We start from the raw sequence: 26543 nt of genomic DNA on the forward strand, positions 1-26543 counted from the left end.
GCAGTTTTGGACATGCACCCACATGTAAACCCTCGAGAGGTCTGGGTGTGTGTAAGTTTGCAGCTTTGTGCTACTCTTGCGTCAGTGCTCTTTGATCTCTCAGAACTCTGAGGAGAGCCCCAAGGTACTGAAGAGAGTGCTGAGATATCGTAACAAAGGCTGATATTCCCAACCTGTTCATTGTATGGCACTTACTGTTGTAAGTAAAACAAACGGTTTCTAAACCAAAGCCAGTGACAAAAACATCCTTCCGTGTAACAGCTTTGCAGATTTGTACCATGAATGGGTCTGAATTTCCTATCTGGCCTATTTCTAGGTAGGCAGTAGGATAAATGCAGGTATGAATACACTCTTGCAGATTGCTGCAACAAGCATGAAAAGAGGTGGATATAGAGTGGGTATTTTTACCCAGTCTAGTCTGTTTTTCCACAGGCTTCTTGCATGACTTCAGCCTTTCAGACAAGACATCTCCCTTTTGGTTGAAGGAGCCAGGGGTATTTCTAATTACCTTTGCTTGTTTTCCCTTTGTTTAGACTTGTCTTCAGACTGCCAGCAGGCAGTGAGATCAAGATAAAACCACTGTTTAAACTGTCTTTGTGTACACTTTCGTTAGAACATGATACCATTTTAACAGCTCAGTTTCTTCCACTGGAAGACAATAAATGTGGAACATTTAGACCCTTAACAAGCAGATTCATTGTTTTGCAAACTCCAAATCCCAGATCTCAGCTCATGCTAGAGATGCCCTAAGCCCACTGGCAGCAAGTGTGAAGTAGCAGCTGTAAAACCTCAATCTAGGACTCTGTAACAGTTTTGTGTTCAGCACCATGAACTTGCTCAGCCCTGCTCCTCAGTCCAACAGTTTGCTTAGATCCTAGTGAGACAATCAAACATCTTTTCCACTTTGTTTTGCTGGAGGTGAAGAGCATACGCAATCAGCCACAGTGTTCAGATGAGTCACCGGGCACTTGATCACAGTGTATGACGCCTAAGATGGCGTTTGACTGGTGTGCATTTCAGTTGATTTTAATATATGGAAGTTTTTATTATATGCGCATGTACATGTCTGAAACACTTTCAGATTGTTGCAGTAGCTTCACCGTAAGTGGGAAGTAAGTATTTTTGGAAAAAGTATTGCGGATGTTATCAGAAACGCAGTTCAAAGAAGCAAGTTTGATTGTGGACACACTGCTGTTGTTCAGATCACAGAATGGTTTGGATCAGAAGGGACCTTAAAGATCATTCAGTTCCAAACCCCCTGCCTTGGGCAGGGACACCTTCCCCTAGACCAGGTTGCTCAAAGCCCCATCCAGCCTGGCCTTGAACACTGCCAGGGATGGGGCAGCCACAGCTACTGCGGGCAATCTGTGCCAGTGTCTCACCATCCTCACAGGGAAGAATTTCTTCCTAGTACCTAATCTAAATCTCCTGTCTTTCAGCTTGAAGTCATTCCCACTTGTCTTATCACTGTATCATCCAGAAAAGCAAAATAGCCTGAGGAAGGCAACTAGAATAAGACTTTAACCTGTACGAAAAAAGTAAAACCATTGCAATATTTAGAGTATTACAGATTACATAAAAGCATGCAATACTGAATCACATGCCAAGAGCTGCTATATATAGTATTGTTGTGGTTTAATAGGGCAGGCGGATAACACACAGCCATTCGCTTGCTCTTCCACAGCGGAAGGGAGGAGAGAATCATAAAAAAGGTAAATTCATGGGTTGAGATAAAGACAGTTTAAGAGGACTGGAAAGGAAGGTAAAATAATAATGATAAAAGAATATGCAAAAGTGATGCACAATGCAGTTGCTCACCACCTGCAGACTGATGCCCAGCCAGTCCATGAGCAATAGGACAGCTGTCATCCCCCAGCAACTCCCCACAGTTTTACTGTACAGCAGGATGCCATATCGTATGGAATATCTCTTTGGCCAGTTGTGGTCAGCTCTCCCAGTTGTGCCCCCTCCCAGTTTCTTCTGCACCCCCAGCCTACTTGTTGGAGGGGTCCTGAGAAGCTGAAAAGTCCTTGACTCAGGCTAAGCACCACATAGCCACAACTAAAACATCTGTGTGTTATCAGCATTGTTCTCAGGCTGAAACCAAAACACAGTACTGTACCAGGTACTAGGAAGAAGAATAACTCTATCCCAGCTGAAACGAGGACAGGTATTATTTTTTTTACACTTACATATAAATATGTAAGTTGTTAATGGTATGATTAATCCTGGGGGTGACAGCTAGTCTTCATTTTGGGGCTGTGGCTTGTAAAACACAATTTATGTAGTTTGCAGGTAACTGTAATCAAGGATTTCTGCTGCAGGAAAAGCTTAAGCAAAGATTTTGTGGAAGAAGTCAAATGCTTCCTCTGGTTTGCAAGCATAACTATTAAAGTGCTATCCAGCAGGGTTAAAGCTCTTTTCTGTGTTACAAATGGTTTGAAGGAAACTCTGGAAGGCTTTCATGGTATAATTACAGGTCAGCACAGAAGGGAACAAAAACAGTGAGGATTTTCTGTGTTTAAGCATCTAGTTTAAGCTCTTCCTACCCTATTCTAACTGAATTACAGTGTTTTGGACTCATAGTGGTACTTTTTTTACTTTACACAAGCAATGTCATTACCATTCCATACTTTGGTGCTGTCAGGCTTTCAGGATTCCAACCATGGAATCCCAGGGTAATTCAGAATTCTTTCAACTCTATGGCAGAAAATACATTTCGCAAAATTTAGAGAAACCACAGGTTCTTCAAGCACAGTTTTGTAAAACTCTATAGTAATACTTGTCCTACAGTGCTACTTCATATCCACAAATAGGAAAAGAAACCACGAAGTGCAGCCAAAGGACTTTAGCAGGAACTTTATTCTATGAGGCACTTACATTCACTGTCATATACAGAAAGCTGTCCTGGTTTCAGCTGTGGTAAGAGTTAATTTTCTGCCTAGTAGCCCTAGTGAAAAACAAAACAACCCACAAACAACTGATACAGAAAAAACACATAAAGTACTTCCAGAGGAGAAATCATGTTATAGTTGAGGAGTCTGGCAAGTGTTAGGCTTTTAGCATGGCTTCCACTCCCTGCTCGCAGACACAGTATTTTCAATTTCAGTCCTCCCGTGGATTATTCTAAAGCAGAATCAGGGGAGCAGGATTTCATGACAGAGGGCCTACTGCAAAAGTTAACCAAGGACTGACAGCTGGAGGTAAGCAATGAAAGATCAGTACAGGGAACAAGCCCATAATAATTCAGCCATCAGGTGATTTTAGCTGAAGAAGTCAGAGAGCAAAGAGGTGGCAGAAGTACAGGCTCAGATGTTTCTCAGCCTCACAGAGGTCATGGCAACAGATGACAAATACAGGCTGAAATATCCATCAGCCTCATAGAGGACATTTTAAATAAAAAGGTTTATTGGGCATACTGACCCTAACACTGGAACTTTGAGGTTTTATCAGAAAGGACTAAATGAAAGATCAATACAGTAACCAAGCTGTGCCACAAGACAAATATAAATCAACTTCTTTGAACAATGTGTCTTTTCTATGCATATAATACATAACAAAAAAAAGGTTCTATTTGAAAAATGAACATTTATTTTTAAAATAACATAACAACTACATTCCACCATTCTGTCAAAAGTACATCCTTAGGTTGCAAACTGTTCATTTCAGTGGTCAAGCCTTAAAAGGATCAACGTACTTCATAAGGAAAGTCCTGCAGAAGTAAGGTTGATGTAGAATCAGGTAGAAATATGTTGTGCAGATGTACACCCTTGCTCAGGGCTTGGGGGTTTTGTTTGTTTGTTTCAGTAACAAATCCACGGGACAAAATCCATCAGAGAGAACTGAAGGCAATTGTACCACAAGCAGGATCTATCAGGTGCATCAACTGCTAGCAAACCTAAAATTTGACCTATATTAAAAGTCATCTGAGAATTCAATACAACTCTTCTGCGCCTCTGATTTCCCTATTATGGAGTTTTCTTCAAAATTTTAAAGTAGTGTTTTAGAATAACATACCCTGAGTGGACGTACCCCAAAGGAAACTAATTACAGTTTCAAGCTTCTGACATAAAGGGAAGAGAAAGAAGACTTGTTTCAGTTTTTACATTAGAAGAATATCACAGTGACTTTCAAACCAGTATATTCATGTCAGTATCTAATATATTACTGTCTGAAAAGCACAAAACTTTGTAACCAAACACTTGCTTCATTTCAGATGAGTCTTTGACTTATTCTACACCATGAAATCTCTGTACCTTCTTTCAGAGATCTGTCTTATCCTCGTAACGACACATACATGCAGCTCGCTGGCTATCCAGGTATGGTTTACATCCTAAATGTATAACCGCATCAAACAGCAGCTGAACAGTTGACTCACAAGCTGCAAACAAAGAGGAGTTCAGTTAAAAGTACTCTTTGAAGAGAACAGGAAACTAACAGAAATTACTCTGGCAAAGAGAGAATGATGCTAAGAAAGAAGAAATCTTCTCTGGGCTTAGCAAATAGATTGTCAAATGAAAGACTGAACCAATACAGAATAACTTCCGAGTAAAGATTTTTCATATGCCGAACAAAATGAACAAGAAAATTCATTGCATATGGAATGTTAGCAGTGCTAGAAACATAGAATCATAGAATGGTTTGGGTTGGAAAGGACCTTAAAGATCATCTGGTTCCAACCCCCTTGCCATGGCACAGATACCTTCCACTAGACCAGGTTGCTCAAAGCCCCATCCAACCTGGCCTTGAACACTGCCAGGGATGGGGCAGCCACAGCTTCTCTGGACAACCTGTGCCAGTGCTTCACCACCCTCACAGGGAAGAATGTTTTCCTAACGTCTAATCTAAATCTCCCCTCTTTCAGCTTGAAGCCATTCCCCCTTGTCCTGTCACTACGTGTCATGGCAAGTCCCTCGCCACATTTCTTGTAGGCCCCCTTTTAGGTACTAGAAGCTGCTCTAAGGTCTCCCCAAAGCCTTCTGTTCTGGGGCTGAACAAGCACAACTCTCTCAGCTTCTCTTCATAGGAGAGGTTCTCCAGTCCTCTGATCGTTGAAAAGCCTAAGAAACGCCACTTGGTCCTGAAAAGATGAAAGAGCTGGTTTTCTTCCTCACTTTTTGCATCCCAATTTATGCAGAGGTTGCTGTCTTCAACAGCAGCTCAACAGAATTGAGCATTCACCAACTGTGACACTAAACACTAACGTCATGACTTAACTGCAGTTAAATGAATTTGAGAAGTTTAAACACAGGCCTGTTCTAAAATCTTTCTGCTCTCTATGGGACTACTTACTGTAAAAGTGACACTGTCCAAGTTAAAAAGTGTGGTTATGTTGTGTATTCATCAGATGCAGGCCAACAACCAGAATGAGTACCATATGGTCTGTTATTAAAAACCCCTAAAATATATTCACTAAGGGACAGCATTAATTACTTCTACTATAACAATATATTATTCTAGTATCTTATTTCATAAAAGGAAACAGTTCATTTTTTTCCTACAATTTACTAGCAATCACACATAGCAGACATATAGAAATCACCCACCAGAAAAATGAACATTCATCTATGCTACAATAAGTGCAAGAATTATACATGCATTTTGATCAAGTTATATTCTCATATTCATACTCCTAAAGGGGAAGCATTACTTTTTCCCCTTAAGATTAGCGTTAGCCCTGATCATTTTCCTGTACTGTGTCACTACTCTGCTGTACAAGTGTCTGGGCTGCGTGACGAGAGGGACAGAACAAGGCATCTTTCAGCAACAGCATCAGCTTATGAAAACATGGCATTACTGCACTGCACAAAGATTCTTTTCCAATTAAGCTCAGTTAAACTTGAAATGAAAGAGAGGCTTATTCACACTTACCCTGGACACTCTCTGAGATTCCAAGCGTTTTCTGCACATTTCTGCAAATTTTGGAGAGGCAGGACTGGAACTGCTCATCACAATCATTTTTTGTATTGCCACAAGTATCGTAGCATCTGTCGTGGTGATTGCAGCACTTTGTCATCGATGGGATACCGATGTCAAACTGTGAAGAAAATCCCCCCACACCCATTCCATTGGTGTTCCAGTTAAGAAAGACGCAGCCTACAAATAGGCTGAACAGTCATAAATTACAAACTAATGCAATCAATGCAGCTGTCATTCACTTATCTCTGCACTGTGCTGTTCACCTCTAGTAAGCTGCAGTGGTTTGGCTCCAGTCAGCAGCCAAGCACCCACAGCGTTGCTTGCTCACCTCCCATCCGCCTCCATGGAATGGAGAGAATAGGAAGAGCAAAAGCAAGAAAACTTGTGGGTTGAGATAAAGACAGTTTAACAGATGAATGGAAGAGGAAGAAAATGACACAAAATTAGCAGTGCAAAGGTAATCGTTTTCCACATCCCACAAGCAGACGGATGCTCAGCCAGTGTGAGTAACAGCCACCTTGGAAGCCAAACACACATACTATCACCATCACCCCTCCTTTCTTCCACTACTCCAGTTCTTGTTACTGAGCGTGACTCTGTGTACTACAGAATATACCTCTTACCAACTCGGGTCAGCTGCCCCTGCTGTATTCCCTCCTGTCCTCTTGCCCAGCCCCAGCTTGGGCTCTGGGGTGGTGGAGGGGCAGAGTGGGGGAAAAAGAGAAAGCTCTAAAGCTGTGCAATCACTGTGCAGCGATAGCCAACACGAACAGTGTCCTGGCCCAAATTCTCAAACACAGTACCATGCAGGCTGCTATGAGGAAACTCCATCCCAGCCAGATTCAGTACATAAGCTAATGTGTATTTTCTTTCTAGCACTAAGCAAAATGGATTAGTGTCAGTAAGGACAGAAGGAGTCAGAGCCAAACCCTGCACTCTCACAAGGCTACAACTGGGGTTATTCAATACTTTCAAGATTCTGAGAACAAAACAATAAACCAAACATTCCAAAATTAGAAACTAATCATCAACATTCAATTTTATCCCTATCATATTTTATGTCAATGGTGAAAATGTTTATGCTGTGTTCGTTTATAATACTAAATTTTTCCATATGTTACTACCAAAGCATGTGTTGGAGCTGATAAAAGCAAGGACATTGTACATGGATGCTGTCTCATCCTTAGAACAGGGGAGGGAGAAGACCACCTACATCGAGGAAATTTGATGTATGGAAGACACACATAAAAACCCCAAATGGAAATACTCACCTGAACTCCAAATAGAGGGGATCCACAGCCATTTGGTGGTGATGGTTTATATCCGTAGCGAGGAAAGGGCTTTGATCCTGGAAAAGGTAATTTATCATGCCTCAAACAGATTGGGTTTTTTTCACAGAATTTTAGTGCTATTAAAACTCACCACAAGCATTTGTGTGACTTAAGACAGTGTCAGTTATATTTTTAACTTAAACGTATATCCAGGCACCTAAATATCAACAATTCCTACCAAAGTACAACTTAGGGATACCAAGCATTTTTTAAAACACAGGGACAAGAAACCTCAGCAAGTGTGACTGTTAGGTCCCAAGTTAAAAAAAAGAGCTTGAGTTACTGAAATTGCTGTGTCATTACATTAAAGAGTACTTTAGAGTAAGTTCATTGGTACTTCTATGCTTTATATGCAATCATCAGTGGTGGTCTGATTATTTTTTTACCTTAACCTTTAAAATGAACTGTAATGAAACATCTTTTTTTATTTCTACAATTCTAACATTAATAAATATAAATCAGTGCAGACTGCTAAAGCCGCATCTCCCTGAGCACTTACTAGTGCACCAAGGCAGGGAATTCTGCATCCCAGGTTAAGGGAGATTGTGGAGTTAATTTGTACAATGACCTCCCTCCCCTTGTTTCTGTATTAGAAACAAACTGAGGCCACAGCTGAAAGTAACAAAGAAAAAGCGTATTTGAAAAGTGCATGTTCTACTGCAGAGAGGAGACCTCACGGTGTCCTGGCCACTCCTTGCCGCCACCGAACTCCTTTCCTGACTTGAGAAATCATCCACCTCAGTAAACTGAGGGTGAGTAGATTCGGCCGAGAGAGACCAAGAGGGTCTATGAGTACCCTGTGTTTTGGGGCACGCTGAAAACCCTTCAAGAAACGCCCTTTCAGAGAGTCGGCCGCCTGGCACCCGGCAAGGGAGCCGCCTCCAAGGGAGATATATGTATATTTATATATATATCTATCTCTACACGTATAAGAACTTGTTAGGGAGGTTTCCTCTGCGGCTGCGCCCCGGTTCCCTGGGAGTGTCGGCAGCACCGGCTGGAGCGCTGCAGCCGCCCCCCCGCCCGCCCTCGCAGCCGCGGCCGGGCCGGTCCGCCTGAAGCAAGGCAGCTTCGGCAAAGCAAGAGCCGCCGCGGCCCGGCAGGGTCCCATCCACCCTGCCGCCCACCTCACCGTCGCTGCACTTATACTGGCAGAGGCCGTCCTCGCCGCCCAGGAGGTCGAGCGCCGCGTTGAGGTACACGTCGATCTTGTGCACTCCGTTGCGGATGGTCTTCAACGTCATCCGCCAGTCGGTGGTCTGCGGCGGCGGCGCCTCCTGGCACCGCGCCGGCCGCGGGCCCAGCCAGGCGCAGGTCGCCAGCACCAGCAGCACGGTGCGGGTCATGCCTGAGCGGCGCCCCGGGGCGCCGGCACCCGCTAAGCCGCCGCCTTCTCCGTCACCTGCCCGCTCCCGCAGCGGCGGCCCAGCTCGGCTCGACCCGGCCCGCCGCCGCCATCGTCACATTCCCCGTAGGCACCGCCCCTGCCCGCCCGGCGGGGAGGGACCTGCCGCCGTCGCATTGAGGGAGAAGGCGGGCAGCACTGTGCGAGAGTGCAGACGGCGGGGCCGGCTGCTTCCTCACGGCCAAACGGACTGCCGACTAGTCGGAGAGGGACTGGGGCGGGTCGGAGGGAGAAGGTGAGCGATGGCTCCGAGGGGAGGAGCAGGGAGCCGGGCAGAGCCTGTCACCGCGCCTGCAGGTGGCAGAATCAGTCATTGCGGGACGCGGCCTCGCACCTACCGGCTTACAACGACGGCTGTTCCGAGGGGAAGCAGGTCGCGGTGCCCCTTGTGCCACAGGGGACCGTTCCCAAACTTGTCCAGGTACACAGCGGGAGAGCTGCTGGTGCCAGTGCGGCTGAGCAGGGCCGGGGGAAGCAGTCGTGCTGTCAGGGTAATACAAACCCCAGGGAGGTTTTTATTTGGAAAACCTTTATTTAATAACTGTGTTAGAAGTGATGAACTTGGCATTGCTAAATGTGAAAGAGTCTGCAGTAGCGTTTTGACGGAAAGACAGAATGGCTGATTATCTAGCCAGCCATTGGGATATTGCGTCCGTGAGGCCGAGTGGATGGAAGAACAGGATTAGTGCCAGACACATCGGGGCTTGGTTGCTCTGCTGACTCAGGGCAAACGCTGCTCTCCTTCCGTGCAATGTGGGGAGAACTTCTATTAATACAGCTAGAGAAACATAACCTTTTGGGAAGCACACTCGTTCAGAAGCCAAAAAAAATGCAGTAGGGAACATGTTAACATTTTGACATTTTTATAATGATGTTCAATGTGAAGGAAATAGATCCAGTGACCTTTATACATGACAGTTTCAGGTGACATATCAAATGTGCAAGACGGGGTTGTAAAAGAGGGCAAAATGAAAGTAAACCTATTAAACATGAAGAGCCTGGTCTTGATTTGTTGGAAAGTCAGACCAAAATGAAATTGCATGCTAAACATCCTATTTAGTTTTGGGATTTTTATTTGTTTTTTTATAATGTTATATTTATTTTTTATTTTATATTTAAATCCCAGATGCCTCACAGATGAGCTAAAGTGGAACCATGCAGAAATAGTTTTAACTTTTGTAATGAAAGCTGTGTCTTTAAGACCTGTGGAATCCCTCAGAACATAGTAGTATTTGGCTTCAGGACAAAGTTAATTGTAAGGAAGGACAGGAAATGGAAAGAAACTTCTGAGGAACTTCCAGATCAACAGGCACACCAGAAGGAATCGTGGTAAATATTCTACTGTTTTTTCTCTTTTCAGCCTCAGCATTTAATATTATTTGTAGTTAACTGGAGAAAGTAGGTGAGAAAAGTTCTTTACAGAAGTTAAGTCAGACAAAAGGGGGAGCTCTTCCTACGCCCATCCAGCATCCAGCTTTTCCCTATGATTAGTTTACAAAAACCCTGATTCAGCAAAATAATTGCTGTGTAGGAATATACTTAAATGCTTTCCTAAATAAGCAAGCCTTGTTGGGGGGGTTAAGAGAAACAATTTGTGCCGTTACCTTAATTGTTGGTGATTGTCAGTGTCTTTACATGACAAATTCATGCTGATGTGGGTTTTTTACAAGACTGTAAGAAAAGTCAATGAAAATGTAAAAATGTCATTGGAAGTGAGGTATGGTGAATTATAGAAAAAACACCACCACAACTGTGGTGTGTGACCATATGCCATTTATTCAACAGGGTAATCATTGAGAGGAATAAAATAAAATAGATACTAAAACCATTTCTAATTTAAAATGCAGTGAAGTATGTTCTAAAGCTATTGAGCTGTTTGATAGTACTTACCTGAAGCTATTTGACAGTTCAGTGTCAAGGGCACCAATCCACAAACCAAATCGTAGCACTCGTAAAAAAATTTGTGTGCACTCTGTGCATAACTCTTGCAGAATGTGAGACTATTATGCATGCAGTGACATTTTCTTATAGCAGCACAGTTACTGCTGCCTAGATTGTGTAACTTATGCAGTGGTTCTTTGGGCCTGTGCTTCCTATTACCATGTAGGCAGAACTTCCTCACAAGGACTGATGAAAGCAGAGGATTTTCTGTTTAATCACTGCGGTTTTGTTGATCTGTAACTTGGTTTTGTAGAATTAAGTCTATATGTACAATATACAGACTTTCCATTTTCATGTATTTATATTGTTATGTATACTGTGTATGTTTTTATGTGTGTATATATAAATATATATGCAGTAAAACTCTACTTGCTGTTAAGAGTTTGTTGGATACCAGAAATATATATATACATATACATAGAGAACTTAAGACAGTAAAGATGCTTTTAATTTAAGATTCAGGTTTTAAAACTCCTTTGTAGCTCCTGACCAGCTTTAGTTAAATTAATAAAACTTAACAGCTACAAAATTTGCCCCAAGATAGGTGATCGGATGAGAGATATTAACTACGTAAAAAATGTCTGAGTTTGTAGCTGAAAAAAGTACCACCAAAAGAGTTCTTATTTTGGTATATTACGACAAATTTAATCATTGTAGTCAATCTGTCAATTAATAGATTGTCTGAAGTCTACTTTTGCATTAAGCCTGAATGAATCAGCTGCCAAGCAAGGCAGCATCCTGAGGGTTTCTAGTGACCTTGAGATGATGCAAGTTCTTGAAAGTACTCTGCTGTCTTTTCTGCGAAGTTCACATATTGCCAGTGCAGTCATTTTCCAACCACTGCTTTCAGTATGGGTGTTGCATTTTAACTAAATAAACAGCTGCAACTGAAATGGAATGTGAAATATGGAAAAACAAAACAAAACCCAAAGTAACAAGAAGATATTTTAATTTCCAGCTTTTATTAAGACTTTTGCTGTGGACTCGTGACTAAAATTCTCTTCCTACAGGCTTCTGCAAAATTGTGGAATTGTGGCATTCACAGGGCATTAAGTATTTTCAAAATATATTCTTTAAAGATCTGTACTAATTGTTTTTATGTCACATGGCTGCTGATCGTAAAAAAGGACCAATGTGCATTTTTGCATCGGTGATAAGAGGGAAGTATTTAATTTTCCAAGCTTTAGGTATTATACCGTGAAATGAGACTCCTTTTCACATGATGGCTAATCCAGTCATAATAGCTGGCAATTTTTGTATACACACCAGGGTGACCAGCCTCCCCACAGTTCTCACCCCAACTCACAACACCCCAGACATATGCCACATTTTCTGCATCAAAACAGACCAAAGGTCCTCCTGAATCACCTTTGCAACTGTCTGTGGAGCCATCATAAGTACCTGAAGCAAAAGAAGAAATAAAAGGCAAAAAATAAGTTCCTATACACTCTAGCACACAAAACAGAGCTCAGGAGTTTTTCCAGGTCCATGTCACTTCCTGACAGATGTTTGCCTAATGATCACCAGAAAGGGGGTTCCTGACCTCTTTTGGTCTCTTATTTCTCATTTCTTTGTAAGTGCAGGGCCTCTCTTTACATTTGTGGCTGGCCCAAATTCTCCTCATTTGCTCTGATGTCAGTGATGTGGGTCTTGTTCTACTCTGTGCAGTAGAGAATTCAGCCATATCACCTATTATACTATTAAAAGTAGCTCATAAAAAGTGACCAAAAGCAGAAGGTAAAAGGTAAAAAGATTAATAGGCTGATTCCTATAGCAGTGAGGCTATAGTGCTATGTGTATGCCTACGTGCCTGCATTTGGCGTCCCCTCTACCCAAAAATTTCTTGCCCAGTTTCATCTGTACATAGCTGTACAAATAGGCAGAGGGCCTCAAAATTTTCTCTACCAGCTTTATGAAAATAGGTCAAGAGCATGTGGATGCTGGGATGGGAGGGAGAGCAACTGTCTATAAGTGCTCTCATTGCAAGGTCTTGGTCATAATGTGGACTAAATAGCAGCCCTGAGGCACAGGTGCGTAGGATCCTACACTCTTCATTAGTTTCAATGTTCACAGAACTACTTGTTTGCAATACAGCTCCTGAAAAATTGAATTAAGAGTGAAGGATGTGATCTAAACAGAAATACTGTTGCAGACCTAGAATATGATTTATGCTTTGTCTTACGTCCTCAGTAAAAGTTTATTAATTTCTAACACCCTTACTACACTTTTCCGCTGTGTTGATTGACCTAGTATGAAGGAGACCATACTATGCATGAGTCTCCAAGTTTTAAAAATGTAACCTCTTTCTTCAGTCCCTACATTACTGAGAAAGAGTTTTGTGAACTTTTCAGAGCTGGAATTACTAATCCTGGAAAACAGGATTTCATTGCCTTTGTTCAATTTAATTAATATTTGCTTGTGTAACTAACTCCTGGGGATACTAGCCCTTAATTCCCGAGTTTGTATTTGTGTCAAGGAGCAGAAGCTAACCCCAGATACCCCTTTTATGATGTTTTCCTATATGATACTGTCTTTGTTCCTTTCTGGTAAAGTATGATCACTTGAAATAACTTGAAGATCAAGGAGATAAGTTATGGAACTTGCACAGTAGACAAACCTAGTAACTTATAGATCTCATGCTGAATTTATCACAAATCAGAATCATAGAATAGAATCATAGAATAGTCAGGGCTGGAAAGGACCTTAAGATCATCTCGTTCCAACTCCCCTGCCATGGGCAAGGGCACCTCACACTAAACCATGTCACTCAGGGCTCTGTCCAACCCAGCCTTGAACACCGCCAGGGATGGAGCATTCACAGCTTCCTTGGGCAACCCATTCCAGTGCCTCACCACCCCTACAGTAAAGAACTTCTTCCTTATATCCAATCTAAACTTCTCCTGTTTAGGTTTTAACCTGTTACCCCTTGTCCTGTCACTACAGTCCCTGATGAAGAGTCCATCCCTAGCATCCTTATAGCCCCCCTTTAGATACTGAAAGGCTGCTGTGAAGTCTCCACGTAGCCTTCTCTTCTCCAGGCTGAACAGCCCCAACTTTCTCAGCCTATCTTCATACAGGAGGTGCTCTAGTCCCCTGATCATCCTCGTGGCCCTCCTCTGGACTTGTTCCAACAGTTCCATGTCCTTTTGATGTTGAGGACACCAGAACTGCACACAATACTCCAAGTGAGGTCTCACGAGAGCAGAGTAGAGGAGCAGGATCACCTCCTTCGACCTGCTGGTCACGCTCCTTTTGATGCAGCCCAGGATACAGTTGGCTTTCTGTGCTGCGAGTGCACACTGCTGGCTCATGTTCATTTTCTCATCAACCAATACCCCCAGGTTCTTCTCCACAGGACTGCTCTGAATCTCTTCTCTGCCCAAATTGTAGCTGGGGTGCTCCGACCCAGGTGTAGGACCTTGCACTTGGCATGGTTAAACTTCATAAGGTTGGCATCAGCCCATTTTTACTATTTTTACCAGCCATCAACCCAAAATTATTTGGCTTTTCTAATTATTTTACTGTCAAGACAATATTTATATAAACTACTTTACTTTTATATTTAAAGAACACTTGAAACTATTTATTCTATAAGTTGAATACTCATTGGTCTTCTAGTCATGTATTTGGCAATATCTTTTGTTACTTGAGAAGCAAAAAAATGTGCATTCAAAATTCTTATTTTAGTACTAGGAGTGACAACCAGTTCCCTGGCCAGACTAACTCTAGTTTGAAAAGTTAATTGTATTTTTCCTGAGTTGTAGTGTGGTAGTAGCAAATGTCTAAGTAGATGAATAGTCACATTCTAGGTAGTGGGACTACTAATGTGCTCTAAGACAGGCATTTGCTTAATATGTTGCTGATTCAGAATCAAGTATAGTAAAGGTAGGAAGTTCAGTGGGTTGCAAAGTGCTTGAGTATTTAGAAAACACAATTCGAATTGCATGTGAAAATTTGCCCTCATAATCATAGAAACTTGGCATCCTGTCTTATTAACTCTGATGATGAAGCAGATATACAATGGTGGATGCATCTAGACTCCAGTGGCTAGCATTTGGCTAATGGTGATAATATGGCAATTGGTTTATTGGCTTTCCCAGGTCTAAAAGATTCGCAGCCTGTATGTCTGGCCTTATAAACAGTGAGTTTGATGCTAAAGACGTTATAGGAAGAAAACTGATGCTTACCTGCACATGCCATTTGTTTAAAAAATCGTCCTGGGTACAATTCGGAACAATTATGAAATAAATTAACATAGCCCCACTTGAGGATATATTGCTTTGTATAACCTAGAAAAGAATAAACTTTTCTATATTAAAAATGGTATGTACATATTTGACACTTTTAATATCATAAATTTAAAGTTATATATTTACTTATCTACCGAATATAATCTTCAGTATTATAAACCAGAGACCTTAAACTGCCAGTAACACTTACCCCGTATGAATTGCAGTACATTGGTCATAAAAGCAGAGTGGTTTAATTGCAGTGTTAAATACAGTACTTTCCTTTTCGCCCTTTCCCTTTCCTTGCCTTTCTCATTTTTTTCCCCTGTGTTTTCCATATCAAGGTTTTCAGACACTGAGAAATGGGTATATTACTTTATATGAAATGGAGATGTGGCTCTTATCATCCTTGTTACCTTTTATTTATTTTTTTCTTTTCCAATTCCATTCTGTCTTTTTGGGATGAGATATTGGGACCAGATATTGGAGATACATGTATCCACAAGGTTAAGGAGACTCTTTGGTTTGCTCTCTGTCTGTTTGCTAGTAAATCCCAACTTTGTATTTGCTTTGTAGACTGCTACTCAGTATGGACAGGAGAAGCCCCACAAGATGTGTTAGCTTCAATGCCTGGCTGTAATCACTACGATACAAAACAACTGCTTCACAAATCTTTGAAAGTGTGATTCAATTTGTCTTACCTGTCTCTGTGCAGCCTTCTCTGGATTAACCTCAAACACAACTGAGACAAGATGTGCTGAGTTTCCTAACTGTTGGCTGCAGCTCAGACCCTCTTGGGCAGGAGACAGAGGACAGGCTGTGACTATGGCTCACTGTGGGCTACTAACTGCACTTGTTAAATATCATTACCAGGTTTCCACAGCTGATATAAATCCTAGATTGGCAAAAGGAACATGTCTTATTGTCTGGGTAGTTTCCAACCAGGGGCGTGCTCCAAATTGATTTACTAAGCAGCTGAAGCAGCAGAGGAGAAGAGAGAACCAACAGTGATAGCTGGATGCTAAACCACAGCCCATGTTTTCTGTACTCAGTCTCTTCTGGGTACTTTGTGCATAACTACTCTCCAGCCTTTTTAAAATGAAAGCTTACCACAGTCAGAAAACACATTATACAAACAATACATTCTTTTAGTAAGCACTAAAGTAAATACCTTTCTCTAGTCCCCATCCAGAAACCTTGCATCTGTCACCAGTCTTGAACATATGCTCTGACCAGGGGATACAGGCAGGTGTGCTGTAATCCAAGGAGCATTCTCCTTTCACAGAACCTCTCAGCTCCAGCAAAGCAATGTCATTTTCATAAGTTGATGCATTATAATTTTCATGGATTATCAGTCGGTTTAGTCTTAAAGTATCTGTCTCTCTGTCATACAGTATTGTATCCAGCAGTCCGACCCAGACACGGTACAGATGAACTCGATTTGCCCTCGAAAAAACCAGTGAGATAGAGGATGTTTTGATACTTAACACAAGCACTGTACCTTTCAACTAGCTGTGAACTTTTGCATTTTATCAAATTTTCTCTAGAATAAAAATAATGCAAATGCAAAGCAGATGATGCTAACTGCTGAGCACTGCAACTAGTACAGAAAAAACTATTAAAGGCCAAGCTCTGTGTTTAGTGCTGTGACAGGAAGCACGTGTTTATGCCTTTCTGATGTCAAGTGAAAGAAGAGTGAGCAGATGTGGATGGGCTGCTGGGACTGGCAAATCTTCCCTGCCTCCTCTTGCTTGTTCTGTGGCATATGTGACCCCAGGGGCAGTCTCAGGGAACAGAACCTGGACTTCTCCAAGGCAGAGATGGGAAGAGAGTATCTCCCTTTCAGGCAAAGTGGTTATGGTCAACCTTTCCTGCCTGCCTACTATCTGACTGAAGAATGCTGTGTCTCCAAACTCATTTTGTTGCATTTTCATCTTTCTATTCACTGCCAAAATATTCTACTTTCTCTGAAGTTTCCCCATCATTAATGTGTTCTAAATTTTTTAGGCAAATAAGAATTAGTAAACAGGTAGCTAAGAAAGGGAACAATAGCTAGATCAATCTTTCAGACTTGCAAGAAGAAAATAATTTCCCAGTTTGTTGTTTTTACCTGACACAGTGTGCAGCAGTCAGAACCCAACAGCCACCAATATAAACCCCTCCACAGTACACTGTTGCACCTTCATTGCTAGTATCTTTAATTGCCACTTGCCAAGGGAATTCACCCTATTCAAACAACAAACACCCAAATAATGAGAAATCATAATAATTGTACTACTTTTACTGCATAAAGAGAAACATATTTCTTGGTATCATCTCATCTCCTTGGCTATATCAAATTGTAAATAAAACATCTGCTGTGTAGAACTGTGAATCAAGCTCCATCAGAGATAAAGGGTAAATATTCTAAAATGCAATAATTTTATTCAATCTTCTGACTCTGTGTGATGCCTCCTTCTATAGAGCTTTTTGTTGTGACGCCCCTTATAGCCACAGAAACAGATGCAGAATCTGACCTGGTATGATCAAGTGTAGCATTTTTGACTGTGTTCTGTTTCAAAGGTGCAAATTTAAATCCAATCTCATCAGAATTCTTATTTCTAGCTATAGTATTAAGTATTTTGCTGAATCATTTTCAGTGTGTACTTGTAATGCTCGATTTTGCAACCCCATGTTTTACCTTATACATTGTGCCTCTCTTTCCTTCAGTGCAATGCCACTACTGCTGCAAAGCATGAAATTACTGTAGTAGCTGACTTATTTCTGTACATTTTAACAGAAGAACAATAATGCCTATTTAAATTGATGATGAATGAATGAATAGATGGTAATATTATTTTTTACCTTTCTTGCTGTCTCTCCACCTATAATTCTTTTCCGGCGAGTTAGTGTGTGATTTGTAAGACCACAGTGTACTTTGGGAAGAAGTGTCTTTATCATTTTTCTCTCTTAAACAAAAAGGAAAAATGTATCTCAGAAGTCAGGTATCCATTCTCTCTATCTGGAGACACGTTTATCTTCAAAAATTAGCGTTGTGAATATGCCAGTAGCAGGAAAGCAAAAAAATGTTGGCAACTGTTTTTGCTTTGAAAATTGCTTGTGTCGTAGCATCACTTATTTCTCTTCATTTCCTACTGCTGCTTGAATTCAGGAGAATAATTTTAAAGCAGTTCCCGTAGATCTGCTGAGAGTATACTTCCACCAGTTGCCAAAACATGCAGATGTGGCTCCTCAGCCAGGATGAATTATTATGGCATTTTTGAAATTAGTGGAAAGCAAGACAAATAGTAAGTCTCAGTAAATCACAAAGTCCAGATACCTGAGTGTTCTGGATCTGGCCAGATGTGGCTGGTAGCTAGAATGCCACTAAGAGGGTATGCTGTTGGTTTTGGAGGAGTAGTTACACTTACCTTCATCCATACTGTGATTTTCAGGCCTCATCTTTGCCTTGTCTTTACCTGTAGTAGAATAACAAAATACTAAAAATGTTGGCAAACATTTAAATTTGTTCTATTACTTGTATATATGTTTGTGTGACAAAATCCTGGGACATGTTTTAAATGCATAAGGGCACACCATTTCAAATGGACAGCAATAATCTCTCAGCCTAGTGCTGCTGTTTCCTACTCCTTGGCTGCCTCCCTACATCCAGCAGATACCAATTTGTAACTGCATGACATCTACTCTGCTTTGCATGCCTAGTGAGCCCTTCTGCAAAGAAACCCTGAGAAACAGCCTTTTTTGGGGGGGAGGGGGGCATTTGATCTGCAAAGTAATATCCCATTCTCCACCAGGAAACAATGGAAATTCCTCCTCCTGCCCCATCAACTTTTCTGAGCTTTCTAAAGCCCAAAGGAGCATTAGGTAACAGGATTTTTTTTTCCAATTTAGATGATGCTGTTGTATACTGTGTGCCTCCTTTAGCAGGGTAGGGAAGGGTATTCGACATGAGACGTAAATGAAATGTTTCCTGAATCTGGTTTGTCAGCTTTTATTCAAACAAAATGCCCATTGAATTCGGTTCCTAAATGGAGGTTGAGGGTTGGGTCTGTTCTCATATTACTGGCTGTAATGTTTACATTTAGAGTTCAGTCTACCTTTACCAATAGTGTTTACTTTTTGGCTTTAGACTTTGTCTCTTATCAGAGCAATGAAAAACATTCTAATTTCAGACCAAAGCAAAATCTTTTCAACAGTGAGGGGAACAGCCGGAAGAATCATAATGACAAACCAGTTCAGTTCCTCATCTGTGAGGAAAGTATTCCTGCCTGTCTTGTCTATGCTTTCTTCACAAATACAGAATGGCAGTATGACAGATGGCCATATAACCAAAAGACATAATCTGCCTTAAACCTCAAAAAACATCACCTGTTTCTCCCACCCTTTAGTTTTCTTGCTATTCTTTTCTAGAAGGAATGGGAGGAAAACTACATAACCTTTTCTTCCTACTATGCATAACATAACATCGGGAAGACTAATTCTTGCATGCATTTGGTTTTGCTAATCTGTTAAATTAATAATATGCATTGTGAAGTCTCTAGTTATCATTGAGCAGAATAAGAGGGAAGAGGCAAAAGCATGTTTCAGAAGAAGACCTGCACAGAGAACTTGAGCTTCATCCTCTCCTGTGAGGCAGTCAATTTCTTTGTTGCAGACATTCTTATTCGGAATACAGATATCTGACCGGCAGTGGAAACTGTTGTCTCTGCACTCTGTAACACAGGAGAATTACAAATGTAAATCACGGGATGAAATGACACGGCAACCTTGCATAGTTAGGGAGCTTTTTAAAATGTAAACACAATATAATATCCATGTTAGGACGGACTTGGTTGTTCATAAATAGATCACAAAAGCAGGCTCTGTAAGTATAAACCAAAATCAATACTTGGATCTCCTCAGTTTATAATCTTGAAGTTTTAAGGCTTCAAAAATGTGGATCTCTGTTACCAGTTCAGTTTTGTACTTCTAGACTTGGAATCACTCCTTACTGGCTGCATCCACAACACATACCCACACTCAACCTCAGCCAAAGGACCTCCAGTTTTGGCAGCATTACTGATTATCTCAAATTAGAAATTTACGATGCTTGGATCAAATTTTCCCCTCTCAAATCAGAGCCCAAGATGGTTTTCGGTTGAAAGAGAGAGGTGCAGGATTAGGAATCAAGAGTCCTAGTTTGAAGATACTGGATTTAATAACTATTTCTTCTAAAATTCTTTATTTATATTATAAACCTGAGAACCCCTTTAAATTCTTGTGATCGCTTTTTATGTTATCAAAAGGAACGCAGCGCTTGGAATTCATGGCAGGGTTTTTTTAAGCTACTTTATAATCTCATGTCAATCTACTATTTAAGGATATATTCTTTAATAAAAAGTAAGATAGCTCTCTAAAAGTAACCCTCTATACCCATATGATCTGAAGACCATTCATCTTAGTTGAAATTCTTCTTTTGCTTTCAGAAAACATTGTTTTCAGCACATACAGCTGAAACAGCACTATTTTGGTCAAGTGGAATCTGAATAAATGTTCTGTAAATATATGAAGCCACAGGTAGTCTTTTTTTTGGTTTGTTTTTTTTTTTAATGCATGTGACTGGGTTTCCATGATTGTTGGATTGAATTTACTGACTATTGTAAAACTACAAAATTAAGGTTTTAACCCACATTATTGTTTGGCACCCAAACCTCAACTTCTGAAAGTATTTTTCTGCATTCAGGTCATGGTAGATCCATTCCATGTTTCTAATTAAAATTGTTACAGCTGGAATTGCAGATGCTGAAAGAATAACTTCTCATGAACAAGCAATGTGACAGGAACTGTTCACAGATATTCTGTGGATAATCTTGCATTAATAAAGTTAAGAGACGTCTTACTTTGCTTTAAAAATAGTTCATTGGGAAAACAGTGTCTTTGTTTAATTACTATTGATTTTTCCCAGCTAAAAATACATTTTCATTCTAACACAACTAATTTTTTTGTATCAATGGTTAACAAATCTCCTAAAAAAATCTCATTGTATTTTCTCATCCTCCAAGGAAATCCAGATTTCTCAGAGATCACTTGCCTGCTTCAAAAAAGTGTATTATGCCTATGTTTTTTCACCTACATATACATAAATTATGGTTTGATTGCTTTAATGTAGTGACCTAATGGAAAAAAGACTTTAGCTGTTACATCACTGTAAAAACTCTTTGGGAGTGGTTTTCTGCTCAAATGATTTTGAAACACCTGAGAAAGGAAATTATTACCTCTGCAGCACAGTTCATCACTTAGGTCTCCACAGTCATTGATTCCATCACAGGTTTTGTCCACAGAAATGCACTTCTTGTTGACACAATGAAACTCACCATCTGAACAAGCTGTGCAGCATAATGAAAATGAAGTTAGTGTGGAAATGTCTGTAGCTTCATAATTGCCCAGGGAAATATTGTGCTTGCTCATTTTGTTGTATCAGCAGTTTGGCCTATCAACAGTAGGCATTCTGGGGCCCAGTAATGTAAATAGGAATCTTTTTTTTATTGTGTTAATTGCCTTCTCATGAAGTGTTCAATGTGACCACTTATCTTCCTCCTCCAATATGCAGTAGCCTGGCAAAAGGGAACTTCATTTCTTCTAGGCAAGGATTAAACCAGAAATGATTGGTTCAAACCCACTGTAAATGATTCAATTGATTAAGATGATGGATGTTCCCCCTTTAGAAGGAAGTCATCAAGAGTCCTTGAACTCCTACCTCTGTGGCACAAGATAAAACCTGAGGTGATTTGTAGCTCTCCTTACCAGCAGCATCTCAGGCTCATGCTTATCAGTGCCAAAGAAAGCCCACTACAGAGAACAGAAAGCTGTCAGAAGTCAAGCCAAGGACTTGATTCCCCTTGTATCAGTGCGAAACTGGGGAGTCCTGAAACTCCCCAGAAGACACGAGCAGTTCCACTACAGTCATGTTTGTCTGGCTCCAGTGCTACTAGTGTCCTAATTGTTCTCCCTCATAGACAAAGTAGCAAGTAGGAGGAGTAACCCAGGAGAGGTAAGACTTCTGGGATACAATATGCCTTGGTATCCTTAGAGAATTGGAGGAACAAACAGAACCATGGATGAAATACGTTTACTTTGGGGAAATAGCTGTAAAAATACTTCAGGAACAATAGTGATTTTCCAAACTTATAAACTCAAAACTGTCTTCACACAAGGCTGCTTCAATTGTCTTAAAGTCTGCAAAAGGATGATTTAAAAAAAATCAAAGGGTTTCAGTGCAGGTTTGCTGTGGCTGAGAGTTCAGCAAACTAGGTCCTAGTTATTTAAACTTGAAATGTAAGAACTCCAAATAGATGTAAAATTAAAAGAAAACTACTAACCTCTGAGATTTTCATGGCACTGGAGGCTAACCAGTCCCTCATTACTATCTCTTGATTTCACCTCTATGTGACATTCAGCAAGACTTGTCTCTAGGCCCCTGCAAGTTATCTGAAGACAGTGCAATGAATTTAAAGCAGATTCTGTGATGCTGGAATTGGCTTGGTAATATTCAGCACCTCTGTGAAGATACAAGGAATAATAACGAATTACATCATTTCACAATGGATTGTCCACTGCACATACTGAGGAAGCTCAGGCCACTGCAAGGCTGGGATTAATATATTTCATCTCCCTTGTTTTTATGTGACTGGTATCCTCCTAATAGTGTCCATGTCCCCTACCTTAAAAAAGTATGTATTGAGTAAATAAGTAACTAGAGAGAATTACAATGGGACTCCAGGGCTCAATGCTCTGTCCCAGGGTAAACCCTTCTCTGCTATATAAAGAGATACTGATCAGGACTAGGAAATACTTGCTTCTCACTTATAGGGGACAATGAAGGCACTGCAATAGCATTTGTAGTCTTCAGGTAGGGTTGGAGAGGCAGCCCTAAATGACCACATTAAATTAGTGCAAAAATATTATGTACAAGATACAGAGTTGAGTTGGAGGAGATGAAAGTGTAACCCAGGTCATCAGTGTGGTTGCAGGAAAACCAACAGGCTCTGTGCGGCTTCAGCCATCCCCGAGGACAAAGCAAGCAATGGCAATGGGGGCAAGGGACGAATAAAAAAATCATGTTTTGATTCTTGTTAGTCTGGCTGGTGCAAGTGGCAAAGCAGAGCTGTACCCTGATGTCAGCTAGCTTAAAAAACTTTTCTCTGCACACAGATCCTTGCTCAGAGCTATTTGGGGATGGTCCATCTGCACACTTTCCATTACACAAACATGAGAGGAAACCTCTGCATTGGTCTTCTGCTTTATTTAAAAATAAAACTATGGTCTGTATTGTTGTAATGGAACACAGAACTCTGTGGTTTGGATTTCACTCTCAGGTCTCAATTTAAGAAGTTTTACTAGCTAATACATTGTTCATGAGTTTTCTGCCTTAACTGTTGGCTGACTGCACCTGGCACTTAAGTAAGCATCACTACTTTTTCAGATCCCTTGCAGTTATCCAGAGATAAATTCCCACAACTTACAATTCAAAGCCAAGGTGTTTGCAAGCAACGTTTGCTTCATTCATAGTCCACTCACTATCACATATAAAAAAGTCGTTCTTTTGATTCACAGGCTTTACTTGAAGCAAAGTTGAATCTCCATGGCCCAAAGAGATTGAAAATGTTTCTAAAAAAAACCATTAAAAATAAAAGAGAAATAAAAAAATCCCCAAATAAACTCATATGATGTAGATGTCTGTAGTGCAAAGACAGCCCAGAAACAAACCAGGACTAATTTTGTATTGGCAACCAGTTTCATATGGAGGGTAGATTGGGAGTCAGAAGCTTCAGGTATTATTCTGAGGACTGACTTTGTGGTTTGAGACTGCCACTTTTTCAAAGGGTACCAGTTTCAGGACAAATGAGGGTAACAGTTCCTACCACATAAGAGTACCTGGAGGTCTACTGAGGAAAGGTTTCATCTTAGTATAATGACTTTCATCAGAGGACTTTTGATAACCATTAACACTTCAAGTAAGATGGCCAGACCCTGCTTCTGTTACCTGTGTAGCAAAACTTCCACTTTACAGTGGAAGCTAAGCTACTCAGCTTAAGTTAGCGAAGCCGTATAGAGAGCACACCAGGAACACACAAAGGCTCTCCAATCTTTTCAGTGAAATAGGCAGAATAAAGTTTTGCCACCCTGAGGGCAGTGGGCTGAGCTGTTGCTCCTGTGGGGAAAGAGTGATAATATCAGGGCAGTGACTGAGCAGGAGAACCCTGGGCTGGGCTTGCTGCTCCTGCTGTGTTCAGTGGCCTAGAGGCTGGAGAACAGGTAGGAACAGCAACTGCTACTGCTAAAAGAGCCCACCTGCCTATTTAGCAGGAGCTGTTTCTCCCTGCACTTAGGAGTTTGATCTGACACAGCAGCCTGGTGCAGCCGAAAAAGCAGGTGAGAACAGCTGCTTGTCACTGCACAAACTATGATTGGTTTGCAGGGCAATAGCTTTCTATTTTTATGAAATCCACAGCATGAAGATGATAGAGGTGAATACGGCTCATCTTTTCTCCATGCACTCCTCCATACATTTCAATACTTGACTCTGTTCTTTGGATTCTAGCTCCTTTGAGGTCTGTCTGTTTCCAAGACACCCTCTCTGCTTAATGTTCTCAGCAGGCCTTCTCCTGCTGGGCCTCCCACTATAGTCAAAATCCTGTTTGGAAACCTTTGAGCTCTTTCCTGTGTCTGTTTCTCCCCTTTCTACCTGATGACTTGAGCAATCTACCATCAGCAGCATGACCTGGGCCTTGTCAAGTGTTAACAATGTCAAGCACATTTTTATGAAAATCAACAGGTACTGCCCATTTTCAATTACTCCTCTTTTTATATTTCATGTTCTTACTAGGGCAAGGAAAGCATATCCTTGGCCATGGATGACCGACTGATAGGTTTTGGGAAAGGAGGTGTCAATACCTTCAGATGTGCATCTTCCCTTGTGCAGAAACTTTGCTTCGGGACGTTGACACTCATAGCTCTTTAGCTGACAGTAAGTGGGGAAGTACTTTCCATTGGTAGAACAAACTGAAGAGCCATTCTTTGGGCACTGGTAGGGAAGCTTACAAAGGCACTTTCCCTCCACACATCGTTCCCATGGGTGACAAAAAACTTTCTCACAGGACTTGTGTGTGTATTGGTTGCTTAAGCATTCTCCTATGAGGTATGTGTCTTGCTCAGCTTGCTGGGCAGGCTCAGCCTGCTGAGGCTGGTTTTCTTCAGCATTAGAAGCTGCATTCTGTAAGGCACAAAATATTAATGAAAAAAGGAGTAAGATTGGGAACTCCACAAAGAGTTCTGCAGATCCCTTTAGTGACCTCAACAAGGTATTCATGAGTAAGCCTTTTCCTCTCTTACAAGCACAAAGGTGCTAAATATCATTTATAGTGTATTTCCTAGTCTTCAGCCACCTCAGCTTCCTCAGTTTCTCTGAACTTTTTTCTTCATTACTGGCTGGCTGCTTTTGCTTACTCAGATCTATGGATAGGAAGAATGCTGAAACATGAAAAATATATATGGATGAACTTTGTATAAAAACGGGAGAGAAAAGTTAGTCCTGAAATGTGATTTATCAGCTTTGACTGTGTCAACTGAATCAACAGAGCTGAAGTTTAAAGTTCTGAAGAAATCCTGGCCATAGTAATGTCAGTGGGGATGTTGTTGGGGCAGAATTTAATCCAACAAAACCTGTTTCAATGGTTGTATAATCTTACTAAATTCTTCCTGTTTTTCTCAGGTCAGTAGAATCCAAACTGTGAGCCAGATCCGGCTTGGCATAACTCCCATTTGTACAAGTCATTTCTACTGAATAGGAACAAAAGGTGCTGATTTTCATCTAAGGATTTCTATAAAAGGTGTGGGTCATGCTGAACGCTTGGCCGAGGTGGGCTTTCTGGGACGCTTTGCTAGAAGCGGTTCTGCAGCAAACCTCCAGGCAGTACAATGCTGCCATGTTAGGAGACTGTAATCTCATCTCTCAAAAAAGGGAGGGCAGGGAAAATTGCAGCACTATCCTGGGGTTAACCATGCTTGCAAGTTGGGTTTAGGACAGGGTCATGATTCAAATCTCTTCCAGAAGCCTGTTAGCATAAACCCCAGACAGAATAAATACATGAAAGAGAAATCACAAACTTCAAACATTCAAGCTAGGCTATAAGAAATGTACAAAACCCAAACACTATGAAAGGAAACTAAAACCAACCTAACTGGTTTTGCTTTGTAAATTGCTTTTTAATGTTTTTTAATAATAATAATAATAATAATAAATTACTGCAACCAAATAAATTCTTACCTCTGATCCACAAAAATAAAAGAGAGACAAGAAAAGCAAGAAAACTGGGACCATTCGCATGATGAAATTTGATCTTTCTTTGTAGGCAAATTCCTCTGGTCGGGATTCTTTTGAGTGTCAGTTGTTAGATTAATGTTTAATTTTTAACCATTAGTAAAATATTTTAAAGTGTGTTTAGAAACAAAGGACAGGAGCTTCAACTATTAACTGATAAATCTGATCTCTCCAAAAGGATCCTGCCGCAGTTTAACTGCTTTTACTGTAAGTGCAGACGAGATAACAAAAGTAAAGTCCTTCAAGTAAATGATTAAAAGGAAGCGCACACATTTCCTTTCTTTCGCCTAGGAGACTGATCAAATTGTCATGCTGATTCTCCTGATTGTAGGCATTCCTCTTTGCCAGATTCTGCTGTG

At 40.9% G+C, this 26543-nt stretch overlaps 2 protein-coding genes across 2 annotated transcripts; both read right to left on the minus strand.

The window, feature by feature from the left end:
• Window positions 1-2582: 2582 nt before the first annotated feature.
• On the minus strand, window positions 2583-8716 carry PLA2G12A (phospholipase A2 group XIIA). Its single transcript, XM_080638952.1, has 4 exons — window positions 8383-8716; window positions 7191-7267; window positions 5872-6037; window positions 2583-4381 (listed from the first exon to the last, which is right to left on the minus strand). Exons 1-4 carry the CDS (start codon window positions 8594-8596, stop codon window positions 4263-4265), a joined length of 576 nt encoding a protein of 191 aa, XP_080495078.1. The 5' UTR covers window positions 8597-8716; the 3' UTR covers window positions 2583-4262.
• Window positions 8717-11779: 3063 nt separating this feature from the next.
• On the minus strand, window positions 11780-26190 carry CFI (complement factor I; the record flags this gene model as incomplete). Its single annotated transcript, XM_080638289.1, has 12 exons — window positions 11780-11997; window positions 14784-14885; window positions 15997-16271; window positions 16936-17051; window positions 17670-17773; window positions 18236-18283; window positions 19421-19537; window positions 21080-21190; window positions 22184-22362; window positions 23327-23471; window positions 24759-25077; window positions 26131-26190. 12 exons carry the CDS (start codon window positions 26188-26190, stop codon window positions 11780-11782), a joined length of 1794 nt encoding a protein of 597 aa, XP_080494415.1.
• Between the last annotated feature and the right edge of the window lie 353 nt (window positions 26191-26543).

This window comes from Psittacula echo, assembly GCF_963264785.1.
Source record: "Psittacula echo genome assembly, chromosome: 1".
NCBI lineage: Eukaryota > Metazoa > Chordata > Aves > Psittaciformes > Psittacidae > Psittacula > Psittacula echo.

What these genes read in the sequence shown, in the direction of transcription:
- PLA2G12A (XM_080638952.1), bottom strand. Translation starts at nt 8,596, where the DNA reads ATGACCCGCACCGTGCTGCTGGTGCTGGCGACCTGCGCCTGGCTGGGC. An exon ending in CCAGTATAAGTGCAGCGACG is followed by an intron (nt 7,268 to 8,382) that starts GTGAGGTGGGCG and finishes TACCTTTTCCAG; the next exon opens with GATCAAAGCCCTTTCCTCGC. An exon ending in CCCCTCTATTTGGAGTTCAG is followed by an intron (nt 6,038 to 7,190) that starts GTGAGTATTTCC and finishes TTTTCTTCACAG; the next exon opens with TTTGACATCGGTATCCCATC.